At 44.9% G+C, this 27933-nt stretch overlaps 1 protein-coding gene across 2 annotated transcripts in view; it reads right to left on the bottom strand.

Moving 5' to 3' along the window:
* HEATR5A (HEAT repeat containing 5A) overlaps positions 1–27933 on the bottom strand; it is a 99177-nt gene that overhangs the window by 55341 nt on the left and 15903 nt on the right. For both annotated transcript variants that reach the window (XM_068253858.1, XM_068253859.1), the window contains exons 7-16: positions 22537–22786; positions 17960–18115; positions 17607–17857; positions 16023–16134; positions 13320–13472; positions 11152–11251; positions 10517–10626; positions 10233–10396; positions 8060–8235; positions 7356–7461 (exon numbers count right to left, since the gene is read on the bottom strand). In XM_068253858.1, the coding sequence (XP_068109959.1) occupies positions 7356–7461; positions 8060–8235; positions 10233–10396; positions 10517–10626; positions 11152–11251; positions 13320–13472; positions 16023–16134; positions 17607–17857; positions 17960–18115; positions 22537–22786 (1578 nt within the window). The remainder of the gene's footprint in view (positions 1–7355; positions 7462–8059; positions 8236–10232; positions 10397–10516; positions 10627–11151; positions 11252–13319; positions 13473–16022; positions 16135–17606; positions 17858–17959; positions 18116–22536; positions 22787–27933) is intronic.

The raw sequence follows: 27933 nt of genomic DNA, 5'->3' as shown, positions 1-27933 counted from the left end.
CTTTTTTGACTTTTTTAGCCGGAGAGTGATCATTCTGTGAAAACCCTGGCAGTTCTGAGTGGTACAGGCTAATTTTCCCCACAAGGACATAAGATGGTTGTCTGAAGGTAACTCAGTTTTGTGAACATAGTTTTACTCGTATAACTACCTGTAATGGAACGCGGAAAAGCCGCCGTGTGTACTGACAGCAAGGCGGCTGATTCCGCTTCCAGCGCGGCGGTTTGCACGCAGCGGCGTGCGTCTGGTGTGGCTGGGTCTGTTAGTTCACACAGATTGAAAAAATACGCTGAGAGGCAGAGCCTTTATGACAGCCGAGGAGGGATCAGCTGACCAGGTTGGTCAGCTGACCTCAGAGCAAGTGACTATTGGTCAATCACTGATGGGTGGCGCCGGAGAGCTCTGTTCTATATATAGTCACTGCTGGTCAGTCTCAGGTTGTCTGCCGTTGCGAACACTTACGTGGAAGCACTCAGACCTTAGTCAGATCCTACAGTGTGTTAGAACCAGGAGGACCTGGGAATTCACACTGAGCCAGATTACTTCTGTTTATCTTTGTGTTATACTTCAGACTAGTTCCAGGGTGTCGAGACCACAGACCTCACACCCAAGATTAGGGACTCTGTGTTATCATTCTATTATACTTCAGACTAGTTCCAAAGTGTCGAGACCACGGACCTCACACCCAAGATTAGGGACTTTGTGTTATCATCATATTATACTCCAGACTAGTTCCAGGGTGTAGAGACCACAGACCTCACACCCAAGACTAGGCATTATTTGATATCTGTTATGACCTACTGCTTTTCTGACTATCCCTCTGCTTTCTGATTCGGTACCTACGCATATCTGATTATCTGTTGCCAACCCTGCCTGCCTTTGGATACCGAATCAGCCTTCTGTCTTTGTACCTTGTCTGTCTGTGTGTTGCCGACCTGGCTTGCCCGACCTTGAGAGCTATCTCTCTCTTTAAGAGATAGTCTCCAGACCTGCTAGTGACATCCACCTCCAGGTGTCACTCACTCACAGGTCCTTCCTACCTTAAGCCTGGGACTCCACCCTTTGGAGGTCTCAGGCTGCTGGAAGGTTGTCTTCTTCTTCTCAGAAGGTTGTCTTCTGCTTCTCAGAAGGCAGTATCGCCCTCACTGCCAAAGACCACCTGCTCCTCGGGTGGTCTTACTCAAAGTCATTACTGTTGCACCAAACACTCACACTATATAGGTGTCCAGAGGTTAGTTATACTTGGATTATCGGTGATTCTGCAGATCATCAATAATCAGGTATATATCTGTATTCTTGGTGATACTGCAGATCACCAATAATCATATTCTCTCTGTGTGCTGACACCGATCGTTACATAACGGCAGACCCAAAACCAAATGGACGCACTTAACAGCCGTCTTGATGCACTCACCACCTCGGTGGAGAATTTCATCCAAGTGCTGGACAGTCATCAGACCCAGATCAACGCTTTGTCTGGGTTTGCACAAGTCCTACAGACGGCTGTGAATATAGTGCGATCTCCTCCAGGTACAGACTTACGTATGCCTGTGCCCGAAAAGTTTTCTGGTCACAGATCTGACTTTCAGAATTTTAGAAATCGAGTGTTATCGTACTTTGAGTTGAGACCTAATTCATCGGGAACCGTGGCAGAGAAAATTACGTTCATTAAGACTCTGCTGTCAGGGGATTCCCAGACCTGGGCATATAGTCTCCAGACAGGGCATGAGGCAGTTGAGGAATTTTTTAAAGCTATGGCTATAATTTATGATGATCCTGACATTGCCTCTACCGCTGAGCGGAAGCTCAAGACTTTGCGGCAGGGCAGGGATCCGGTTGAGGTTTACGCAGCTGAGTTCAGAAAATGGGCAGTTTCAGCTAGATGGGGGTCATTCGCACTTCTGGACTGTTTTTTGTCAGGGTTGTCAGACGCGGTATCTGATCTAATGCTGGGTCATCCTGAGCCAAAGTCTATTGATGAGGCCATTTCATTAGCAGTCAGGGTTGATCGTCGTCTACGTTACCAGAAACAGACTCGGAGTAGGAACAATGTGAGATATGTTTCCTACGCCTCTCCTCCACCCGTTTGACCTCCACCAGAACCAATGCAGATTGGTCGGTCAAGATTGTCCCGGGTGGAGCGGAATCGCAGAAAAACAGAACAGCTCTGTCTATACTGTGCAGAAGAGGGTCACAGAGTGCAGAATTGTCCCAAGAAGTCGGGAAACACTGCCGCCTAGGTGTAGTCGGAGGTAATACCCTAGGCGCGAAGTCTTTACCTCTAGACGATAGACGTTTGCTCCTCCCTTGTACTATATCTTGGGAAGATCAAACAGTGGCCACTGAGGCCTTCCTAGACTCTGGATCAGCAGCCAACTTTATGGATTACGAATTTGCAAAGAAATTAGGGATTCCTATTTCCCTTTTGAATCAACGGATTCTGGTCACTGCAGTGGACGGCTCTCCTCTGCAGAGTAAATACCCTCTGTCTCAGACCCCAGAGTTAAGGGTTACGGTGGGGGTATTACGCAAAGAGAGTCTACAGTTTCTGGTTTTGCGGATGTCAACTTCCACGATCATTCTTGGCATGCCATGGTTACAACTTCACTCTCCTCAGATCAATTGGGCTTCAGGTCAGCTAACGAGTTGGTCTACCCATTGTCATCATCATTGTTTAGCGAAGGCAACCTTGGGTAACACCAAGATTCAGGTGGAAGGTTTGCCAAGCCAGTATTCAGAATTTGCAGACGTGTTTAGTCCCAAATCAGCAGATAAACTTCCTCCTCACCGTCCTTTTGATTGTCCCATCGATCTCAGGTCTGGTTGTATGCCCCCTAGAGGTCATCTCTATAATTTATCTGGGCCAGAGAAATTAGCTATGCAAGAATACATCCGAGAAAACTTAGCTAAAGGCTTTATTCGTCCCTCTCGGTCACTAGCAGGGGCAGGATTCTTTTTTGTGAAAAAGAAGGATGGAGGCCTCCGTCCATGCATTGATTATCGGGGCTTAAATAAGATTACAGTAAAAAATCGTTACCCTTTGCCTTTAATTGACGATTTGTTTACCCAGGTCACCAATGCTAAGATTTTCTCGAAGCTGGATTTTAGGGGTGCATACAACCTTGTGCGTATCAGGGACGGTGATGAATGGAAGACGGCCTTTAACACACCCGACGGGCATTACGAGTACCTAGTGATGCCCTTCGGGTTGTGTAATGCCCCGGCCGTCCTCCAAGAGCTGATTAACGAGGTGTTCAGAGAGGTGTTGGGCAAATTTGTCTTGGTGTACTTAGACGATATACTGATTTTCTAATCCAACCTCTCAGAACACAGGAAACATGTTGGGTTTGTGTTACGGAAGTTGAGACAGAATATGCTGTATGCTAAATTGGAAAAGTGCATTTTCGAAGTGACCTCTGTCGCCTTTCTGGGGTACATAATCTCGACCTCTGGCCTTTCTATGGACCCTGGAAAGGTTTCAGCTGTCTTGGAATGGCCTCAGCCTGTAGGACTAAAAGCTCTCCAGAGATTCTTGGGGTTCGCCAACTACTACAGGAGGTACATAAAGGGGTACCCTACGGTGATCTCGCCTCTCCCCAGTCTCACCAAGAAAGGGGCAGATACTCACCACTGGTCCCCAGAGGCCCATGCTGCTTTCTTCACTCTGAAGAAATTGTTCTGTTCTGCACCCATATTGAGACATGTAAACGTCACCTTTCCCTTTATCGTGGAGGTAGATGCCTCAGAGGTAGGGGTAGGGCCTGTGCTGTCTCAGCGTTCTGGTTTACAGGGAAAACTGCATCCCTGTGCCTATTTTTCCCGTAGGTTTTCACCCGCAGAGAAAAAACTACGATATAGGCAATCGGGAACTTCTAGCCATCAAGTTGGCCTTTGAGGAATGGCGACATTGGCTAGAAGGGGCAGAACACACCATTACAGTTTACACTGACCACAAAAATTTGGAGTACATTGAGGGCGCTAAGAGACTTAGCCCCCGACAGGCCCGGTGGTCGTTATTTTTCTCAAGATTCAGATTTGTAATCACGTATACCCCTGGTAGTAAGAACATCAAGGCTGATGCCTTATCCAGGTGTTTTGAGCCCGAGACAGCACAGCCCTCAGACCCTGAGACCATTATACCTCAGAAGGTGGTCCTGGCAGCCACTGAGACCTGGAAAGACTGGACTGTCACTCTGAGTCCATTTCAACAGGATGTTCCAGAGGGGAAGCCTGAGGGGGTCATGTTTGTGCCATTGCCTTTTCGCCTACAACTGTTGCAGCTGTTTCATTCCCACAAGAATGCTGGGCATCTGGGGGCCACCAGAACTCAGGATCTAATTGCTAGATGTGCTTGGTGGCCGTCATTGGCAACAGACTGTAAGGAGTATGTAAGAGAGTGTGCAGTGTGTGCTAGGAGCAAACCCTCCCGTCAGGCACCTGTTGGAACATTGCAGCCTTTACCAATTCCGAGTGAACCTTGGACCCATTTGTCCATGGATTTTGTGGGCGAACTCCCCAGGTCTGAGGGCATGACGGTCATTTGGGTGGTAGTCGATCGATTCAGTAAGATGGCTCATTTTGTCCCCCTAAAAGGACAAATATAGTGTCAGATCGGGGAGTCCAATTTGTATCTAAGTTTTGGAGGGCCTTCTGCCATCAGTTAGACATGGATCTTTCTTTTTCATCAGGCTACCACCCACAGACCAATGGCCAGACCGAAAGAGTCAATCAGTCCCTGGAACAGTTTCTGAGATGTTATGTTGCAGATGCACAAACCGACTGGGTAAAATTTTTGCCGTTTGCAGAATTTGCACACAACAATCTGAAGAGTTCCTCTTCAGGATTTTCCCCATTTCAGGTGGTGACGGGAAGGTCACCTAAGTTTGCCCCATTACCAGTGGCTTCTACTCCGTTTCCAGCCCTGGAGAATTGGCAGAAGTCCTTGAAACAGATTTAGGGAATGGTTAAAGGAAATTTGGGGAGGGCTTTTCAGAACCAGAAGAAACAGGCTGACAGGAGACGTTCCATAGAATGGGAATTTTTTCCAGGGGATTTGATCTGGGTGTCTACACGACATTTGGCTCTAAAGCAACTGTCACCCAAACTAGGCCCTAGATTTGTGGGTCCTTTTCCAGTGACCAGAAAAATCAATAATGTCACCTATGCCATTGATCTTCCTACCAGCATGCGAGGTGTGAGATCATTCCATGTGTCCTTACTCAAGCCGGCGGTACACGAGGATTCCGCTCCCCCCTGTGTTGATTGATGACCAACCTGAGTATGAGATTGAAAAGATTCTGGACTCACGGCTTGTGCAGAACTCTGTGCAGTATTTGGTTCACTGAAAAGGAGATGGCATACAGGAGAGAAATTGGGTGCCAGACTGTCGTATGCACGCAGAGGAATTGAAGAAGGAATTCCATGACTTGCACCCTGGAAAGCCTGGTGGGAAGTGGGGGGGGTACTGTAATGGAACGCGGAAAAGCCGCCGCATGTACTGACAGCAAGGCGGCTGATTCCGCGTCCAGCGCGGCGGTTTGCACGCAGCGGCGTGCGTCTGGTGTGGCTGGGTCTGTTAGTTCACACAGATTGAGAAATACGCGCGCGCTGAGAGGCAGAACCTTTATGACAGCCGAGGAGGGATCAGCTGACCAGGTTGGTCAGCTGAACTCAGAGCAAGTGACTATTGGTCAATCACTGATGGGTGGCGGCGGAGAGCACTGCTCTATATATAGTCACTGCTGGTCAGTCTCAGGTTGTCTGCCGTTGCGAACACTTACGTGGAAGCACTCAGACCTTAGTCAGATCCTACAGTGTGTTAGAACCAGGAGGACCTGGGAATTCACACTGAGCCAGATTACTTCTGTTTATCTTTGTGTTATACTTCAGACTAGTTCCAGGGTGTCGAGACCACGGACTTCACACCCAAGATTAGGGACTTTGTGTTATCATTGTGTTATACTTCAGACTAGTTCCAGGGTGTAGAGACCACGGACCTCACACCCAAGACTAGGCATTGTTTGACATCTGTTATGACCTACTGCTTTTCTGACTATCCCTCTGCTTCGGTACCTACACATATCTGATTATCTGTTGCCAACCCTGCCTGCCTTTGGATACCGAATCAGCCTTCTGTCTTTGTACCTTGTCTGTCCGTGTGTTGCCGACCTGGCTTGCCCGACCTTGAGAGCTATCTCTCTCCTTAAGAGATAGTCTCCAGACCTGCTAGTGACATCCACCTTCAGGTGTCACTCACTCACAGGTCCTTCCTACCTTAAAGAGACTCCGTAACAAAAATTGCATCCTGTTTTTTATCATCCTACAAGTTCCAAAAGCTATTCTAATCTGTTCTGGCTTACTGCAGCACTTTCTACTATCACAGTCTCTGTAATAAATCAATGTATCTTTCCCCTGTCAGACTTGTCGGCCTGTGTCTGGAAGGCTGCCAAGTTCTTCAGTGTTGTGGTTCTGCTATGAACTTCCCCTTCCAGGCCCCTCTATGCACACTGCCTGTGTATTATTTAGATTAGAGCAGCTTCTCTCTTCTCTCTTATCTTTTACAAGCTGGATAAATCGTCCTCTGAGCTGGCTGGGCTTTCACATACTGAGGAAATTCAGACAAGGGCAAAGCTGTTTGCAGGAAGAAACGAGCAGCCTGAAACTTCAGTGCATGAGAACAGGGGGAAAGAAACACACAAATGATCTCTTGAGATTCAAAAGGAAGGCTGTATACAGCCTGCTTGAGTATGGATGTATTTTCTCTGTGTGGACATGCTGTACATCAACCTACTTCCTGTTTTGGTGGCCATTTTGTTTGTTTATAAACAAACTTTTTAAAACAGTTTTTAACCACTTTTAATGCGGCAAGGCGCGGCGAAATTGTGTGAGAGGGTAATAGGAGATGTCCCCTAACGCACTGGTATGTTTACTTTTGTGTGATTTTAACAATACAGATTCTCTTTAAGCCTGGGACTCCACCCCTTTGGAGGTCTCAGGCTGCTGGAAGGTTTTTGCACTTCTCAGAAGGCAGTATCGCCCTCACTGCCAAAGACCACCTGCTCCTCGGGTGGTCTTACTCAAAGTCATTACTGTCGCACCAAACACTCACACTATATAGGTGTCCAGAGGTTAGTTATACTTGGATTATCGGTGATTCTGCAGATCATCAATAATCAGGTATATATCTGTATTCTTGGTGATACTGCAGATCACCAATAATCATATTCTCTCTGTGTGCTGACACCGATCGTTACACTACCATTCTGTAATTCCAACCATCTACACTATTGGCTCTTGGATCTTTCCCTTCTTGTTTTTGTTTTTTTTTTAAATTCTGACACAAAGGTGGAAAGACTTACTTTAAGGAAGCAGCAGAGAGCTGTAAGAACTGATAGCTGAACACTTTGCTGACGGGAGCCTTTTGTTTGCTTGATGGAATCCAACAATTGCTCCAGTATCTGAACTCTGCAATGACAATGAGGAAGGTCACAGTGATTGATACTTGCATTGAGAAGACATCACAATCCTTGCATGGAGAAGACATCACAATCCTGTAGGTCACCACACACATGGAACTTGGGTCAGCCAAAATGATTGCTTGGGATCATTTAGGGCAGAGTTCCTCAACCCTATCCTGAAGGCCCACCAACAGTACATGTTTTGCAGGAAACCACAAACATGCACAGGTGAGGTAATTAGTGTCTCAGCAGTGTGGATTAACTACCTCTGTGGATTTCCACAAAACATGCCTGTTGGTGGGCCTTGAGGACAGGGTTAGGGAACAATGATTTAGGGGACCTTTTCCAAAAGCATCCAGGTGTCCCTTGATGCCTTTCGATCGAATGTTACAGAAAAATCATGGTCAATTTTGGTTATGCACCACCGCAGGCACCAACAGCTCACTCACTCCAAATTCCCCCATGCAAACAGCAACATATTTGATCACCAAAAGCCCACCAGAAATGATAAGAAAATTATCACTTTGGATGACCTGTATTTGAAGTGTGTAGAAACCATAAGTAACACTTCCACTCTAAAAATGTCAAGGTTAGCTAAAACCTACCTTTGTGACTCTGGCATATTTGACAGCAAGACACCAAAGAGTGAGGTTGCAGCTTGGATGACTGTGAAGGCTGGAGGCAGAGATGCAGGCACAGACTCTCCTTCAGGCGGCATCTGATAAATGGCATGAGGATCATATTCCAAACTACCCCCTGGAATGCCACTGCTGAGGAGGAGCTGTACAAGAGAGGCATAGTAAAAAACAACATGTAAGATGTAGACACCAACAAGCATTAATGTATACAAGACTTCTCACGGCCTCACCACTCCTCTGGAATTTCCTTCCCAAAACACATCTGACACTCTCCAATTTTTGAAATCTTTAATCGCTCCCTCAAACCTCACTTTTTCCGATAAGCATATGCTCTAGCTTAGGCTATTCCCTCTCCAACCTATGGCCAAGTTGAACTCTTTATTATATAGAACCTAAAACACACTGCCTCTAGCTTTAAGTATTACTACATATTTTTACTACTCCACCTCTTGTTCCCCACTATTCCTTTGGACTTTAAGCTCTCAAGGGCAAGGCTCTCTCATACTTGTGTGTCTTAGAATTTGCTATATATTTTGTTTAATGACTAGGTCTACTAATTCTGCATTAGGTACTAGTGTTGTATTTTGTGCATGCCTCTGTCTGTATTACTAAGAACAAAATGTGGGGTACATTATGTACCCCACATTTTGTTCTTACTCTGTACAGCACCATGGAATACGCTGGCACTTTATCCTATATAATAATTTGCCAGTGTCCCATGTCCCTGTGTCAGTGCTTTTGCAATACTGCGCATGTGCCGCACTGACAGCCATTGGGACGGGACGAGGACGGGCCAGGGGGGCTAGGTGGGCATGTGTGCACGCCGGCTTGTGCGTGCTTAGCTGGTGCGCATCAAGTGGGCATGCACGTGCGCTGACATGCGGTGGTGGCGGCGGTGACAGACCTAGAGCCCGCTTCTAAGCGAGCTTAGGTCGACTAGTAGATCAATAATATTAACAAATTTTTAAATGTGTAAATAGCTTATTATCCCCAAAAGCTGTGGGCATGTGTTGATTGCGAACCAATGTAATCTGCATTTAGTTGCTGAGATAGGTGGGCAAGTATTGACACAGACATATGTTGTCTCACCAAATCCAACAGCTAGAGATAAGCAGGTCTGGGGAAGGCAGAAAGTATTTGTGAATGGTAGCACAAGTCAAACAAGAAGTCTGATCAGCCAACCAAATACAGGGAATTGTGATGGACAATATACAGATTAAATGATAGTAGTCAACAGATGGACATTTCAGCATGTTCTACTGAGCAATAGTATGCATCGTTCAGAAGTGAAATAAATATAAGTAGAATGTAAGAATTTGAAGTGTATGGACCATTTCAAACAATGTGCACATCTGTTCCACTGCATCCTGCACACGGTACTTACAGTATATTTTCCAACATGTATATATATATATATATATATATATATATATATATATATATATATATATACACACACACACACACACACACACACACACACTGTATATGCTTATATGCTGCAGGTGTGCCTAGTAGATTTCAGACTTAGTACACTTTAAATAGATTGAATTTCTGTAACCTTAAATATACTACATTCAAATGTATACTCTAAAAAGGTAAAAAAACAAATATTGATTTTAGTACTTGTCATTTGGTTCTCTTTGAAGAATCAACAGTAATATATTTATTGGTTTCTTTTTTTTTTTGTAACAAATCTAAAAAAAAAAATCTAAACACAGGAGCAGTGGTGTAGCTAGACATTATGGGGCCCCATAGCACAATTTTTGTGGGGCCATCAGATCTGGACACTCTTGAGCAATGCTACCTGTCCCTACTCTATGAATATGATTTAATTGGTCAATTTACAGTCTCATGCATTGCACACTGTGTATAGTCCATGAGCACTGAGACAAAGTCAGAGGGTGGAGAAAAAAAGCAAAGCTAATAGTAAAGACATCAAGTACCATCTGGGCCCTTCTCTTCTCAAGGGCCCCATAGCAGTTGCTATAGCTGCTATGGCTATTGCTACGCCCCTGCACAGTAGTAAATAAACAAAAGAGACAGCATTTCATCAACTACTACTAAACTCTGCTCAGTCCAATTATGTACAAAACATATCGGACAACTATCAGATGCCTAGCGAAGGAACAGACTTTACCTGCTCTTCCACAGCTCTGTGACTGTTCTCGCTTGGTGATGGCCCCAGAAGCACCAAGTCATCAGTGTGGCAGAGTGACTGCAGCAGGAACACAGCACCACTGGGATTGTAATCAGGGGAGGACAGGTCGGCAACCAGTTCCTTCATAACCATACAAATGCTTCCTGCAAATAATATGGAACAATTAATAGGCTATCAAAGCTACATAGTACATTTTTATCAGTGTCATTCTGGTTGTGAAATACGCCATACTCTGTGACTGAACACTTCAGAGGACATCATACCGTCATATGATTTAGGTGGCAGTAATTTCAGCAGCTGATACAACCTCTGTCTGTAGAGCACAGAGCAAGCCTTCAAGGGATTTCCGTACAACTTCTGCAGGCTAGGTAGTCTAGACATAAGAAGGAGGTTAGATTAATAAGAGGAAAAAAAAAACAATAAAACCCAAACAAGATATGATCTCAAACACAAAGCCTATTCCACAACAGTCTTAAAGGGTACCTAAACAGACATGTAATAGGATGAGATAAACATGTGTATGTACAGTGTCATTAAAGCATATACCGTAACTAGGCTGTGTTCTTTTTTTTTTTCTTTATATACAAGTGACAGTTTCACTCTCTGGTCGGGATCTAGTTGGACTATACTCTGCCTCAATGATAAAGAATTACAGCCATAAAACGAATTCCTGGAAGAGAACAGCTACTGCACACAGAGGATAGATGAAAAGGTCAATAGACAGTAAACATGTGTTTTAAGCTTTTAACAAGAAAATAAAACTGAGTTTTTTTAAAAGTAATTTTTAGGAGTAGGCCAGATATAATTGTTTATGTCATCAGTTTATTTTCATTATTCTGTGGATTTGAAACACCCAGCAGGTTCTGTTATTACTAATCACAGAACTAAAAACACATACCGAGTAAGCAGTGTCACAGCACAAGGTAAGGGAGGTAGAAGTTTCTGCAGAACATCTTCGGTCAGGAGCTCCCCACAGTGCAATATTAAGCTCTGTATCGCTGTGAGAAAGCAGGGATGTGTCAGAGTTTAATTCATTAATTAAATCAGGTTTACTTACAAAATATCTTAATGCAAATAAACAAAGGTATAATGTATCTACTGAATACAAATATCAATCAAACATTCTAATCCCACCCCAAAATTGATCCACCTGCTTGAAGACACTGTCTTTAGCGAAGCAGGTAAAAAGGGCACCAGAGGTCATTTAGACGCCTGATAAAATAGCGGGCCCTGGGCTGAGATGGCAGATAAGCTCATTTGAAGTAAACAATATGTCTGCTTCCATGAATCAAGAAGTAGAAACAGTGAAGATTTATTTTAGGCTTTGTATCAGCTGCAACAAAGAAATGTATTTTGTTTAAAGGTTATTATTGCTGTTGCGTATCTTTTAGGGCCTGAGCCCACTGATGCAGTTGTATCCGCTTCTATCCACTTTTCAGCATCTCTAACATTGATGTTTAACTGAAAAGCGGACAGAACTGCGTCAGTGGGCTCAGGCCCTTAAAGGGGTTCTGTGGTAGTGCAAAAGTAAAACGAGCTGACACTTACCTGGGGCTTCTATCCGCCCCCTGTAGCAGTAATGTCCCATGCCGTCCTCCTCCGATCTGCCGTTCCCCGCCGTCGGCACCGGGCATTATTCGTCTGCCGACAGACAAATGATGCGCGCTCCCGTTCGCGTCATCGGGAGCTTACTGCGCAGGCGCAGTACGAAGTTTTCTTGTACTGTGCCTGCGCAGTAAGCTCTGATAACGCGTGCGGAAGCGAGAGCTCGGCTGTGCAGCCTCAGTGTAATCACTCGCGTGATTACACGGGGAACGGCGCATCGGGAGAGGACGGCGTGGGACATTACTGCTACAGGAGGCGGATAGAAGCCCCAGGTAAGTGTCAGCTTGTTTTACTTTTGCACTACCACAGAACCCCTTTAAAGGAAGTTCAGGTCCACTTTAATGATCCTATCTTTTTTGTAAGATCTTACCAAATCCATGCAGTAGAAGAGTAAACTGAGCGAATATATTAGATGGATACTTTAGGCAGTCCCTTATATTACATTGGAAAGGGTGAGATTGAACAAAAAAGATTGGATCATTAGTGGACACCTTTACGGTTAGTCATTGGTAGAGGGAGGGTTCTGAGTGAGAGTAGAGTTTGGTCATAATAAAATATTGGTAAAGATTACCAATATTTTATAATTGGAATTGGTAAGTAGTAGAATATCTGTAATTTTACCGCTATTCCACTAGCGACTATTTCCTGCGCCCTTTTTACCCGACGCCTATTTAATATGTACGCATTTCGAGGCATCTACAAGGATACGGGCTGTGCTTCCTGTTTGTGGATTCCTGTTTGAAATGGATTGAACTGGATTCAAAATGAAGATACAAAGACAAAGGGCATCCAATGTTGGCTGTCCTGACTGCAAAAATCCTAAAGTCTTTACATTCAGTACAGTATATACATTAAAATGTATGCCTGGTTGTGAAATGGGTGTTTTACAAGCCATTGCAGACAATCCTTTTTACCACTGCCCAGCAGCTGAGGTAACTAGCTATACATCTGTGTGTGCTTGTGTCTGACACACAGAAATCAGAGGTCATTTTGCTGCACTGAGGTTTGGATACATTCTTGCAATATATTCAGCTCTTCTGGTAAAGGTGGCCACTAACGGTCCAATTTCTAGCGAAAAATCGTTCGAGCGATCAGAGATTCTGATCGCCTGAAAAATCGTTCACTACACCATCAACTAACCAATCTTTGCTTCCTATCTATCACGACCACCAAGAAAATCCAAATTTTCGTTCGACGAAAATTCATTCGGGCGACATTTTTTTCACTCGTTCATAATCGATTGTGTCCACCTATGGAGATTATTTACAACCAATCCGATCAGAATTTCTGATCGCTCGAACGATTTTTCGCTAGAAATTGGACCGTTAGTGGCCAGCTTAAGTGTTGCCCATGTGGATGTGAGACCCATAAGGCTGCATTACTGGAGCCCAGTACCTATCATGTGACCCCTAAGCTTTCTATACCATGAAGTGGTTCACTGTGTTATCAGATCATACTTACCACTCATTGCCCCTGATCGGCCTTCCAGTGTCACTTGCCAGGTGAAAGCATCTCCCCTGCTTTGTTCTGTGTCCAAGTCCTGGGGGCCCTGTGGGAAAACACTCCTCCAAAGAAGTAAAATTCGGCCTAAGTGGGGCCGGACCATGGCAGGACCTGGAAAATGTATTCATGTTGGTAAAACAAGTACGATAATCGAGATTCCTGTACCACATCTAAACTTCCTATACAGTTACAGCAAATTACATCATGAAAGTTGTGATTGGAATTATAATAAATCTGTCCATCAGATTAGGAAAACAGATATAAATACATTGCCTTTTGCTGTGTTTTCAGGTACAGTTTTGCCCTCCCCTGGCATGGAATAATAATATCAACATGCTACTCCCAATCCCAGGCATGCATACATGGCCATAAACTAACTGCAAATAATCTAGAATGTGTATTGTTCTGTCCATTGCAAAAGCTGTGTTTTCTGCACTTGCAATAAGGCACCGGGTTTTACTACTGATATTTTAGGGTGGTCACACACACACACACACAATACAATATTGTCACGCTTGGAGGTGTAATCTCCACAGTCAGCATACAACACAAGCTGACGTGAAGGAGGTACACACACCAGCACAAGGAATCAGGATATCCCCAGTTTAGTGGAGGAGAGGACTGACTCCAATAGGAGATTGTGGTGCACAGAGCCGGTGCAGATCCGAACAGCCACAAACAACACTTTCGTAATAACGTCTCAGCGCAAAGTAGCGCTGAGCGCATAAACCAGGACTGAGGAGATCAGGACAGGTAGACAGAATGAACGCTTGCTAAACTAGCCACTACTTAGTGACAGCAAGCGTCCACAATAAAACAGACTGGAATGAGGTAGCCAATGCGTTAGCAGCAATGGCGTGCCTCACAAAGACAGGACAGGATAGTCAGGAAGTAGCAGGATCAAGATAGATGAACGTAACACAGATAAATATACAATAAGTATGATTTCCTAGCGTATTACAATTACAGCTATCAATGAAACTATTTGTAACGTCTGACTAACATATGTATATATCGGCAATGAACCGATATATGACATAAGCAGGAACTCTGACTAAGACTGGAGTAATACAGGGAACAGGACTCAGAAGGATTCGCTATCTCTTCGCAGAGATGAACGCAATCCACAAACAGGACCAGGAACAGGATACTACCTCAGCACGGGTGCTCACGATACGCGCAAACTACCAAAGCGTGCTGGAAGGCTGACTGACTGAACACAGGAAATAAACAGTTTGTGTACGTATATATCAGCGACACTGATGTATCAACGTAACACGAATACAAAGAAAATAACAAAATGCGCAAGTATGCGTATATATTGGCGATGAACCAATATATGACACAAGACAAGCAAGTAACAACTTCTAGAACAAGAGCAGAACTAGGAGGACTCGCTGACCCCTTCGCAGGAGTCAGCGCAGTCCACACAGACCAGGAACGAGGTGGGGCACGAGCAGAGTAACAGACTGAATCTGAGACTATGGTAGCCCATGAGACATTGCAGGAAGCAGTTCTTTATACTGAGGTCATCCAATGGGAGCAGACCTGCAGATTCCCACACAAGTGAATGGTAATTAATCACAGGCTGATAGCAGGAAAAGGCAGACAATGATATGCAGCCTGCAGGAAAGGGACTGCCCCTCCACTGCAGCAGACAATGTTTGTTTACACAAGAGCATGTTAAACTGTCATTAATTTCAGAGTGACTGCAGATGGAATCAGCAACTAGTTTAAGTGCAAACCAAACTATGCAAGAAAATGCATGTAATGACATCAGAACTGCTTGGGTTACAATACCACTGCAGCCAGCAGTAAACGCTGCAGACATGATCATAACAAATATAATGATCCAATTTTACGTCAATTCAATAAAAAAAAAATTGGATTTCCCCCAAAAAATCAAAAGCTATTTTTTTTAGTTGAGCAATAAATCCAATCAGATTTCCAGTTTTTATTCGACAAAACTTGATCGGGAATGGTGGATTTTTCTGATCACCAATTTTTATGAAAATTGAAGGGTGTGTGGTAGATTTTCAATTTATTAATATATACACCCAAGCAATTTTCTCAGAGTTTCCAATCATTTTTATCATAAATGAGGAAAAATAGAACATGTGTGTGTGGTACATGGTCCAATTTTTGAAATGTTACAATCAACCAGAAAAAATTGATTGCTATTCTTGAATTGAACAGATATTTAAAAAAATGGTATGGTGTGTGGCCACCTATACCATATACTCACCTGGCATCTTATCATAATAACCCCCCTCCACCCCAGTGCCTTACATTAAACCCCCTTCCTGGTGCCTAACACTAACCCCCCTTCATGCCTAACACTACCACAACTCCCTCCCCCCTCCCCTAACATTATTACCCTCTCCTATTCCAATTGTCTACATATAGTCGAACGGCTTCTCTAAATACTCCCTATGTAATACATACTTATAGCCGATCGGCTAGGTATTATTGGGCACACAGTGTCTCCAAATCACCGACCCATTAGCCAACAACTTCTTTGGCGTCTGAGATGCCCACCCAAACCAACTGACAATTGTGACAATTGGCAGACTAAACGCTAGTACATTTACAAAATCATAGTGCTAACTTTTTTTTTAGTACTTTTGTTCTTGTTGTAAAAATCTAACAATCAACATTTACCTAAAGTCATAAGTGAAGCGAGAAGCAGCCAACCAGCCTGTACTCTGTGTATGGAGAGGCGGCTGTTCTGGCTTGCAGAGCACAGCAAGTCTTCTGCCAGGCTCATTACCACCTGCAATAAAGAATTCAGTTCAGAAGTAGACAAGCACGGTCTATCCGGAAAAGCTCTTTATAACACCATGGGGTTCACAAATCATTTTAGTGGTGAAGAGAAGCAGAATAAACATCCTCTAGATGCAGCAGCGGGTGAACTGCTTATTCCAAAGCTTGCTATCACATATCTTCCAAGTCCTGCAAAACAACACTAAAAACCAAGGGATATACAAGCACCTGAAGGCTGCAATCCAATTGTAATAAAGCAAATGGATTCCCTTCTGTAAACCAAATTAAACAAAATGGTTTACTAAGGTTCAACTATGTTGGAGAACAGAGGGAAAAATCAGAGACCCAGCAAATGTGGCCTGGATAAATGTAATGTCTGGTGCACACCATGTAATTTCCCATCAGATAGATGGGTCAAATCGATTATTTCCGGTAGGTCCAATCTAATTTCCGATTCTTTTTCTCATCAATTTTCTGATCACTTCCATACAAAACCAATCAGAAAAATGATTGGAAATAAGGGCTGACATGACAGAATTGATTGAAAGGACTAGCGTGACCGGTATGACATGACTGATGTGAGGACTGTCAGGACTGACAGGCACAGGGAACAGCATGGACACACGCCGCGGGAGATACAAGGACATAACAGCACTGAGCACTGTTTGGTCGGGGTTTAAATACCCTGAACTCCGCACCAGTGATGAAGCCACACCCCCGCTGTCACCTACAAAAGAGTTCTGTTGGAACCCAGGAGTGTTAAGTGTGACAGTCCTTCTTTCTCAGGCTGTGCCCTCTGGTTTCCCCCTTTCACTGCCATTCTGCTGCTATGCTGTTGATTTTCAGGCCTTGATTAATATTAGTCATGACTTTTGATCCGGAACTAATACCTCCGACGGCGCTGTCCTCGCTCCTGGCGTCCTCCTCCTGCCTGGGGCTCCCTCACAGTACTCCGACCAGTGGACAGCGGTGTCTGTGTGATTCGTTCCGGATCAAACGTCATGGCTAATATAAGTCAAGGCCTGAAAACAGACAGCATAGCAGCAGAACAAACAGGGGTGGAGGGTACATCCTAAGAAAGGAGGACGTTAGAACAAAAGCAAGTAATGCATTTCACATCATTTTTTTAGTCACCAATGTTTTTTAAGAGTGTCATTTGCTATATTGAACCAAAAAACCAACACAAAAAACAAAACATGGAATGTTGTAATAGGCAACAGCAACTGTGAATTGGTTGTAATGGGCAACAGTAATTGTGAAGAAAACCAATACAGAAAAGCAAGTACTGCAACTACAGTGATTACAGGTAACAAGAAAAGCTGTGAATGCAGTTAAACATATATTTCTTAAAAAGCATGCAAAGTGACAACAGCAAGCAACTAAAGACAACATATGCAACTATGTAACATGCAAAAGAGTTAGTCCACATAGTGGTCAGTAATTGATTTAATAGGTGTAAGTTAATAGTGCAAACATACTTACCTTGCCTTTCCCCTGTGGTACACCAAGTGAGCACAGTCTAATAGAGCCAAGCAGTCCAGCTGCTGCAAGACTATACCCACTCACTGCTTCAGGAGCGGATTTCAGAGCTATCAGCCGTTCAGCACATCGATCTAAGAGAGGGGCTGCTAGAGAAGGCATAGACACTACCAAACAGCGAAGGCACCAAGCGGAGGCTAAGCGGGCACTTAGGCTAGGGTGAAGAACTACTGAAATCACAGTGTCCAGGACCCCTATAAGACAGAGGTAAAGCAGCATAAAGAAAAAGGTTAGTCTAGTTATCCCATCCTCAGACATGACAATCAGCCCCATGACTACAAACACACATAGATTACCAATACTGGAGTCACGCAGCAAAGGAGAGACTGTGGTACCCAGTCCCAAAATAAGATCCCCAAGCTCCTGCAGGGCACACACCAACACATGCTGACTGGCAGAGACATCAGTGGGAGAGAACCGTGTCTCCTGATTACCGTCATTAAGCACAGCATCTAGTACATAATTAAAAAAAAAAAAAAAAAAAGGTTACGTAGCTAGAATGACATGTACACCAATTGTAAGAGTCAGTAGGAAAGAACAAAGTTCTCAAAAGGACTTTTGTTACAGAGACCTCAGTGAGCTCATGGTGACCTAAAACTAGTATGGTAAGAGGCACACATCCTGAACTGCTGGACTGCACAGTGTCCCTATGGCCTCTTAATTTTACATATCATGCTAATCCAACATGCATACAGCTGTTTTGGACTAGCTGGTCCTCATTAATGCGAAAGATGGATTAATATGGCCATAGGTATACTTTGCACTCCAGCAGTTCTGGATGTGTGTTCAGCTGTACAAAGGCATAACAAAGGATGATTTGCACATTCAATAGTGATGCATCATGAGAGATATTTTTTGCTTACAACTGAAGCGAGAGGGATATGGAGGCTGCCATATTAATTGCTTTTTAAGAAATACTAGTTGCCTGGCTATCCTGCTGATCCTCTGCCTGAAATACTTTTAGCAATAGACCCTGAACAAGCATATACAGATCCTTCGGGCTTGATTCACAAAGCAGTGCTAACTGTTAGCGCGCCTGTGAAAACCCCCTTAGCACGTCTAAACAAGCTTTTCGCGCGTAAAACTTTATGCGCACAAAACTTTATGCGCGTAAAACTTTACGCGCGCACTGCACAGAGCGCTCCGCGCGAAGTGCCTATTAGAGCCTATGGGCTTAGCGCGCATAGGACTTTGCGCGCGTAATGTTTTGCGCGCGCAAAGTTAGCACGCGATCTGATTGAGAAATCCGATGCTAACCTACTTAGCACCCTGGTTAGCGCGTCTAAAGACTTTAGACGTGCTAAGTAGGTTAGCACCGCTTTGTGAATCAAGCCCATCATGTTCTGACTTGCAATGCAAAACAAAAACAACTTACTACCACTCACTAGACAAGACAAGACAAATAACATTCATATTGTGCTTTTCTCTTGGCAGACTCCAAGCGGTTGCAGCCACAAGGGAGCGCTCAGTAGGCAGTAGCCAGGTCTCCTGTGTCAGAGATAAAGCCCTTAACCATTACACTATCAGCCACTACTGATCTTTGTTAACGTCCACCTCCCCAAAGAAAAACGCCAAGATGTTTACAGGAGTAAACATCTTGCGGTTTTTCTCCGGGTAGGAAGGGGAGGCGGAGCTACGTGCCGGAAGTCAGGTGATTTGGGGGTCTTTGGGGCGGTTTCGAAGGACAAGGCAGCGCTGGTAATTATAACTTTCTTTTACAGGAAGGCTTGCGGATTTAAATTTGTGGGCTGGAGATCCACTTTAAAGCTGAATTATCGCAAAAAAACTTCTGTTTTAAGGAGGAAAATTACAGTGAGTGTTGCTTTTTAGTAGGAGGGCTTTTTTTTGTCTCTTCTAGTTCTCTTTGCTTTCCTAGTGGTTCTGAGTCACCCCGAGCTGCTTGGGTATTCTGTTGTCCCCACTGAGATGATGTTCCCTCGCTTCCTGTTAGCAGAATCTCATTGGCTTTATTGCAGAACTTACCATAGTGATCTAGAAACAAGAATAAGAAACTGATGGGAGATCTAACTCTTCCCAATGCATACAAAAATGAAGAACAAAAACACAGTAATAAGTTAATTCATGCTGGCTCTTAAACATTATTAACCTTCTTAGCGGTATGCCTGACACTGTGTCGGGCATACCGCTCTCTGTCCTCAGGAGTCCTCCATAATTAAATAATTTGCTCACATGGCTGTAAAACCTTTAGCTAGCACTAGGCTAGCTAGTAAAGGTGTTTGGCACCCCTGGATCTCCCCATTCATACATTACCCAGCTTGGATCCAGCAATCGCGCAGCCTCCCTGCACAGCTTTGGTCTCTCCATGGGGAGGATCAGGTTTGCGCATGACGTCATGTGCGATCCTCCCCACAGTGAAGACCGGAGCTGTGCGGGGAGGCTGCGCCGATCGCTGGATAATGTATAAACTGGCTGGATCTGGGGATCGGGCGGTGCCGGACACCTTTACTAGCTAGCCTAGTGCTAGCTACAGGTTTTACAGCCATGTGAGCATTACGCCTAGGGTGGCCACTTGCAGAACTCCAAAAAGGAGGACATCACACCCTGAAAAGGAGGACATCATACTGAGTGTGCCGAAAGTGGGCGTGGTCAAGCATAAAGTGGGCGTAGTTGTGGGTGGGGCCAAATATACATGACCTTAGCAGTGGTGTAAATGGTCTGCCTGGGAAGTTTGAGCTCTGCCGTAGTGTAGCCCCCAAAAATAGATGTAATCTGACAGCATTTCACCAAAAATACGCGTAATCTGGTAGAAGTTCCTCCAAAATACAGATAATATGGCAGTGGTTCCCCCAAAATAGACAATGTGGCAGCAGCAGTTCCCCCAACATACACATAACCTGGAACCAGTTCCCTAAAATATACGCGAAACCTGGCAGCGGATCACCCAAAAGCCAAAATACACATAACACCCAAAATACATGTAATCTGGCAGCAGTGGTCCCCCAAACATACACAATCTGGCAGCAGTTCCCCAAAATACGCAAAATCTGGCAGCAGCCGTGCCCCTAACATACATAATCTGACAGCAGTTCCCCCAAATACACTTAATCTGTTAACAGTGGTTCCCCATAAATACAGATAATCTGACAGCAGTTACCCCAAAATAGGTACCCCCAGCATAGGTAGCCAGGTCTATAGGTGTCCCCAGTATAAGTAGCCATGAGTATAGTTGTCCCCAGAATAGGTAGCCAGGTCTTTGGGTGTCCCCAGAGTAGTTAGCTAGGTCTATAGATGTCTCCGGTACAGATGGCCAGGTTTTGAGGTGTCCCCAGAATAGTTAGGCAGGTCTATAGGTGTCCCCAGTATATGTAGCCAGGTCTTTAGGTTCCCCCAGAATAGTTAGCCAAGTGTATAGGTGTCTCCAGTACAGATAGCCAGGTGTATAGTGTTCCCAGTATATATAGCCAAGTCTATAGGTGTTCCCAGTATATTTAGCCAGGTCTATGAGTGTCCCAAGTATATGTAGCCAGGTCTGTAGGTGTCCCCAGAATAGTTAGCCAGGTCTGTAGGTGTCCCCAGAATAGTTAGGCAGGTCTATAGGTGTCCCCAGTATATGTAGCCAGGTCTGTAGGTGTCCCCAGAATAGTTAGGCAGGTCTATAGGTGTCCCCAGTATATGTAGCCAGGTCTTTAGGTTCCCCCAGAATAGTTAGCCAAGTGTATAGGTGTCTCCAGTACAGACAGCCAGGTGTATAGTGTTCCCAGTATATATAGCCAAGTCTATAGGTGTCCCCAGTATATTTAGCCAGGTCTATGAGTGTCCCAAGTATATGTAGCCAGGTCTGTCGGTGTCCCCAGAATAGTTAGCCAGGTAAGTAGGAGTCCCCAGAATAGTTAGCCAGGTAAGTAGGAGTCCCCAGAATAGTTAGGCAGGTCTATAGGTGTCCCCAGTATATGTAGCCAGGTCTTTAGGTTCCCCCAGAATAGTTAGCCAAGTGTATAGGTGTCTCCAGTACAGATAGCCAGGTGTATAGTGTTCCCAGTATATATAGCCAAGTCTATAGGTGTCTCCAGTATATTTAGCCAGGTCTATGAGTCCCAAGTATATGTAGCCAGGTCTGTAGGTGTCCCCCCCCCCCCTCCCGGCAGGAGGGGCGAGCTCAGTGAAGGGAGAGCGGTAGGTGAAAGGGGGGACATCTCCCCCCCCCCTTTCCTCACCTTTGGGCTCCCCTCCCCCTTCCTCGCTCTACCCTCTAGAACTAAAGTTTTGAGGTGGCTGGCAGCGGGCGGGACTTACCTCTGCCTCCTTCCACGGCGAAGCAGTAGTAACCGGGTCATGAGTCATTTGAGCCTGTTCTTTCCTGTGAGTTTAATGATCCGACTCATCCACTGAACCGAATCAGTTCAGTGGATGAGACAGGAACTGATTCGGTTCAGTGGATGAGTCGGATCATTAAACTCACAGGAAAGAACAGGATCAAATGACTCATGAACCGGACATCACTACGCAGCGCTTGGAGCGAGGCAAGGTAAGTCCCGCCCGCTGCCAGCCACCCCAAAACTTTAGTTCTAGAGGGTAGAGCGAGGAATGGGGAGCCCAAAGGTGAGGGGGGGGGGATATGCCCCCCTTTCCCACCGCTAACTCTTCTCTGCGCTCTCTCCCTCCTCCACACAGCCCAGCGTCCAAAAAGGAGGCCATCTGGCCGTCCTTCCTTGCCTTGCGCCGGACGGAGGACAAGCAATCCAAAATCCGGACTGTCCGGCCTAAATCTGGACGGATGGCCACCCTAGTTACGCCGCTCAGGAGGTTAAAATACATTTTTCATTATCATTATAATTATTTTTCTTGTTTATAAACCAACAAGCTGTTGATTTCACTTTTCTCTGTCTCCGCTAGTTACACAGTTTACACATACCCACAGACTTCATGAGTTTCTTGACTACTTCACAGATCTCTCGAGCAGCTTCCAGCTGGGCCTTCTCACCCAGTATTTCCCCTACGGTAGCTCGGAGAATATAGGATACACAACGTCTAGTGCAACAAGCTTCCACTGGGTTCTGTGTCGCTTTTTGATGAGAGACCAGCTCTAGCACGTGTGACAAAAGCAAAGGGACATTTCTGGAGAGCCACTGTCCTCCAAGTGTGTTGATAAAGACAATGTAAGCCTACAGGAACAGTAAAAAGAAAAACAAGAAAATATCATTTATAGAATAAGCAAAAGCAAGAAGTTTTGAATCAGGATGATACCATTTATTGGCTAACTTAGAGATGGATAAACAGTGAGCTTTTGACTTATAAAAAGCCTTCGTCGGACTGGTTCCTGACCAAAAACTGAAAAACACAGCTTATATACACTGACATACAGAGGAGAAACATTCTTTGCAAACAAAAATGTAATTAGATGCCTTAACTGTTACTGAGGAGGCTTTCCCAGGCATCCTATCTAAATTGATAAGATCAATAGAATCCTCAACATGACATAAAGCAGACTCTGGTGATGGGGAGACATCGTAAATTCCGAATTCAAATGGTAACTGGCCTGGTTACATGCACCATTAAAGGGAAGGTTCAAGCAAAATAAAAAAAATGAGTTTCACTTACCTGGGGCTTCTACCAGCCCCATGCAGCCATCCTGTGCCCACGTAGTCACTCACTGCTGCTCCAGTCCCCCGCTGGCAGCTTGCCGACCTCGGAGGTCGGCGTGCCGCATTGCGTACATTTTTACGCATTCCCGCTAGTGCAGGAACATTAACACATACATTTTTACCATTGAACCAGGAATGCGTAAAAATGTACGCAATGCGGCCCGCCGACCTCCGAGGTCGGCAAGCTGCCAGCGGGGGACTGGAGCAGCAGTGAGTGACTACGAGGGCACAGGATGGCTTCATGGGGCTGGTAGAAGCCCCAGGTAAGTGAAACACATTTTTTATTTTGCTTGGACCTTCCCTTTAATTCTAAGCTTAAGAGAATTGTGGCATTTAAAGCCAGCACCTGAAAGCAAATAAAATGAATAGTGACAGTGAATTCCATCTTACACAGCATATGGCACAAAAATGAATGAAAAGATAGAAAAATTTAAATTTAAAGAATTGTGGCATTTAAAACCCATCATACCAGCACAAGAAGTTAGAGCCCTTGTTTAAACCATCTTCTACAGTTTTGAACCAATGTATAAACTTAGTTTCTTGTGTTAGTCTCATGTTTCCCGATTTGAAGCCACCCATTAATACAGTGACGCGAAAATCGCTTAAACTGTGTCCAGGTAAACAAAAGTGTGTTGGTATTGGGAGATCAGTATATTTTGTAATATCCTTTTTCCTGCTGTTAATAGTGGATCTGTGGTGTGCCATGCGATCACGCAGTGGTTAACTTGTTTCTCCCACATAAATTCCTTTGGGGCATTTTGCACACATGATCATGTATACCACATTAGATGAGTCACAGGAAAAGGTGCCTTGTACTTTGTATTCCTGTTGTGTACCTGGTATTAGTAACCTGTCAGTGGAATGGATGTGTTTACAGGTCCCACGCGTTTTCCCTCGGCAGGGGAATGTTCCATTCTGTTCTTGCCTATTTAAGGCACTCCTCACTATCATCTGCTTAAAGGGAAGGTTCAGGGTGGCTCTTAAAAAAATAAAAATGCCCATCCACTTACCTGGGGCTTCCTCCAGCCGTGGGCAGCCAGGACGTGCCCTCGGCGCCGCTCCGCAGGCTCCCGGTCCCCTCCGGTGGCCGACCCGACCTGGCCAGGCCGGCTGCCAGGTCGGGCTCTTCTGCGTTTCAAAATGCGCCTCACGGGGGCGCGCTGACGTCATCGGACGTCCTCTGGGCTGTACTGCGCAGGCGCAGAACTACTGCGCCTGCGCAGTACAGCCCGGAGGACGTCCGATGATGTCAGCGCGCCCCCGTGAGGCGCATTTTGAAACGCAGAAGAGCCCGACCTGGCAGCCGGCCTGGCCAGGTCGGGTCGGCCACCGGAGGGGACCGGGAGCCTGCGGAGCGGCGCCGAGGGCACGTCCTGGCTGCCCACGGCTGGAGGAAGCCCCAGGTAAGTGGATGGGCATTTTTATTTTTTTAAGAGCCACCCTGAACCTTCCCTTTAAGATTCGGTGGCTGTCGGAACGCTAGGAGGGGAGGTTCAGGGAATATCTTTTTCAGTCTCTGATCCTTGTGTAGAACAGGATGAAGTTCTTTTGCAATCTTTCTTAAGATTTCCAGGCGTGGGTTGTAGGTTACTACCAGTGGGACACGGCTCTCTTCCTGGCTCTGCTTGTACTCCAGGAGCTGAGTCCTAGGGATGTTGTTAGCTTTCTTGATTTGGGTCTCAGCCATTAGAGGATTGTATCCGTTTTATGAAATTCTTCTTCAGGTAATCCAGGTGTTTGTCTTTGTCATCCTTGTCAGAACAGATCCGATTGCATCTTATTGCCTGGCTGTAAATTATGGAATTCTTTATGTGTTTGGGGTGGAAACTGTCATACCTGAGGTATGTGGGACGATCCGTCGGTTTGCGGTACATGGACGTTTGTAAGCTGTTCTCTCTGATGTATATGGTGGTGTCAAGAAAGTTAATCTCCCTGTGAGAGTAGCTCAATTTCAGTTTGATTGTGGGATGGAAGGCACTGAAGTTCCTGTGAAATTGGGTAAGATCCTCCTCACTTGCAGACCAGATGATCAAGATGTCGTCGATAAAAACGGAAGTAGGCCATGGGTTTTATATGACAAGTATTCAGGTATTCTTCCTCAATCTTTGTAAGTATTACCATTTGAATTCGGAATTTACAATGTCTCCCCATCAGCAGAGTCTGCTTTATGTCATGTTGAGGATTCTATTGATCTTATCAATTTAGATAGGATGCCTGGGAAAGCCTCCTCAGTAACAGTTAAGGCATCTAATTACATTTTTGTTTGCAAAGAATGTTTTTCCTCTGTATGTCAGTGTATATAAGCTGTGTTTTTCAGTTTTGGTCAGGAACCAGTCCGACGAAGGCTTTTTATAAGTCGAAAGCTCACTGTTTATCCATCTCTAAGTTAGCCAATAAATGGTATCATCCTGATTCAAAACTTCTTGCTTTTACTCATGGCTAACACGGTACAACACTTTACTGCTTATAGAATAAGCAAGAAAGGTCACAAAACAACCGAAACATCTGTAACCTCATTGCTGGTGTACACAGAATACGACCTAAAAAATCAATTGAAATGTACCAACAGAAATATTATTTGAATAAAAGACTGCTAAAACCGGTACAATTTTCCATCAGATCGGATCTATTAGACAGATGTATTAGATAATTTCCAGCCCGTCTAATTGGATTGCGTTAGATTTTGCAATAGATTTTGGGTACATATCAAAGCAAAATCTATCTCAGAATTAATCTGAAACAATTTGGACGTCTACACATGATGCAATTTCTTATTAGATCTATCTAATACAGGGAGTGCAGAATTATTAGGCAAATAAGTATTTTGACCACATCATCCTCTTTATGCATGTTGTCTTACTCCAAGCTGTATAGGCTTGAAAGCCTACTACCAATTAAGCATATTAGGTGATGTGCATCTCTGTAATGAGAAGGGGTGTGGTCTAATGACATCAACACCCTATATCAGGTGTGCATAATTATTAGGCAACTTCCGTTCCTTTGGCAAAATGGGTCAAAAGAAAGACTTGACAGGTTCAGAAAAGTCAAAAATAGTGAGATATCTTGCAGAGGGAGCACTCTTAAAATTGCAAAGCTTCTGAAGCGTGATCATCGAACAATCAAGGGTTTCATTCAAAATAGTCAACAGGGTGGCAAGAAGCGTGTGGAAAAACCAAGGCGCAAAATAACTGCCCATGAACTGAGAAAAGTCAAGCGTGCAGCTGTCAAGATGCCACTTGCCACCAGTTTGGCCATATTTCAGAGCTGCAACATAATGGGAGTGCCCAAAAGCACAAGGTGTGCAATACTCAGAGACATGGCCAAGGTAAGAAAGGCTGAAAGACGACTATCACTGAACAAGACACATAAGCTGAATGTGAGAAAACGCGGAAGCACCGCCGCATGCGCTTCTGGCAGGGCAGCGGATTCTGCGTCCAGCGTGACCACTGATGTATGTGCTCACTCGTCTTTGTGTCTGCCTGAACGCGGAGGAACCGCCGCATGCGCTGGCGGCGGATTCCGCGTGCAGCACAACAGGCATTTCACAGCAGGGTTCTGGTGTGGCTGGGAGCTGTAGTCCACATAGGTTTAGGTGGACGCGCACGCGCTGAGAGGAAGAGCTTTATACCAGTCAGTGGGGGATCAGCTGACCAGGCTGGTCAGCTGACGCCAGAAACGGTTTCCATTGGTCCAGCACTTGGGGGAGGCGCTGGAGAGCGCTGAACTATATAAACTGGTGGCTGGGCATTTGCTGGTTGTCTGCCGTTGCGATCACTACGTGGTAGCACTCAGACCTTGTCTGTATCTGTGTTATTTAGACCAGTTTCCAAAAGTGTTGATGGCCAAGGATCTCACACCTTAGTCTAGGAATTCTGTTATCATCTGTATTGTTATCTAGATCAGTTTCCAAGGTGTTGACGGCCAAGGAACTCACACCTTAGTCTAGGAATTCTGTACCATCTGTATTATTCGTATTATCTAGTCTAGTTCCTGGAGTGTGAGAATCTTGGAGCTCACACTCAAGTCTAGGCATTGTTGATTATTTGTTATGACCTTCTGCTTTCCTGACCATTCTTCTGATCTCTGATTGTGTACCTTTGTCATTCTGATACTCTGTTGCTGAACTCGGCTAGTCTCTGGAATCCACATCTGCCTTCTGTCTCTGTACCTTATCTGTCTGTCTGTTGCCGACCTAGCCTGTCCGACCTCGAGAACTATCTTCCCTGTCTGGAGATAGTTCACAGACCTGTCAGTGACACTTCACCATTGGTGTCACTCACCTTCTGTCCTTCTCTCTCTCAGCCTCGCTCCGCCCCTTGGGGAGCTGCAGGCCTGTAGAAGGAATCTGACGCATAGCAGTATCTCTTACTGTCTAGCACCCATCTATTGGGTGCGTTCCTCAAAGTATTACTGTTGCACCAAACACTCTCATCTCTCAGGTGTCCAGAGGTTAGAAGATATATCTGATTATCGGTGATACTGCAGATCATCAATAATCGGGTATATTCTGTATTCTCGGTGATACTGCAGATCACCAGTAATCAGATCCTCTCTGTGTTACACCGATCGTTACACTGAAACGTCAAGACTGGGCCAAGAAATATCTCAAGACTGATTTTTCTAAGGTTTTATGGACTGATGAAATGAGAGTGAGTCTTGACGGGCCA

Source organism: Hyperolius riggenbachi, chromosome 9, assembly GCF_040937935.1.
Source record: "Hyperolius riggenbachi isolate aHypRig1 chromosome 9, aHypRig1.pri, whole genome shotgun sequence".
In the NCBI taxonomy this organism is placed as follows: Eukaryota; Metazoa; Chordata; class Amphibia; order Anura; family Hyperoliidae; genus Hyperolius; species Hyperolius riggenbachi.
Note: the sequence above shows the minus strand (reverse complement) of the source record. Positions and strands in the feature narration are given on the sequence as shown.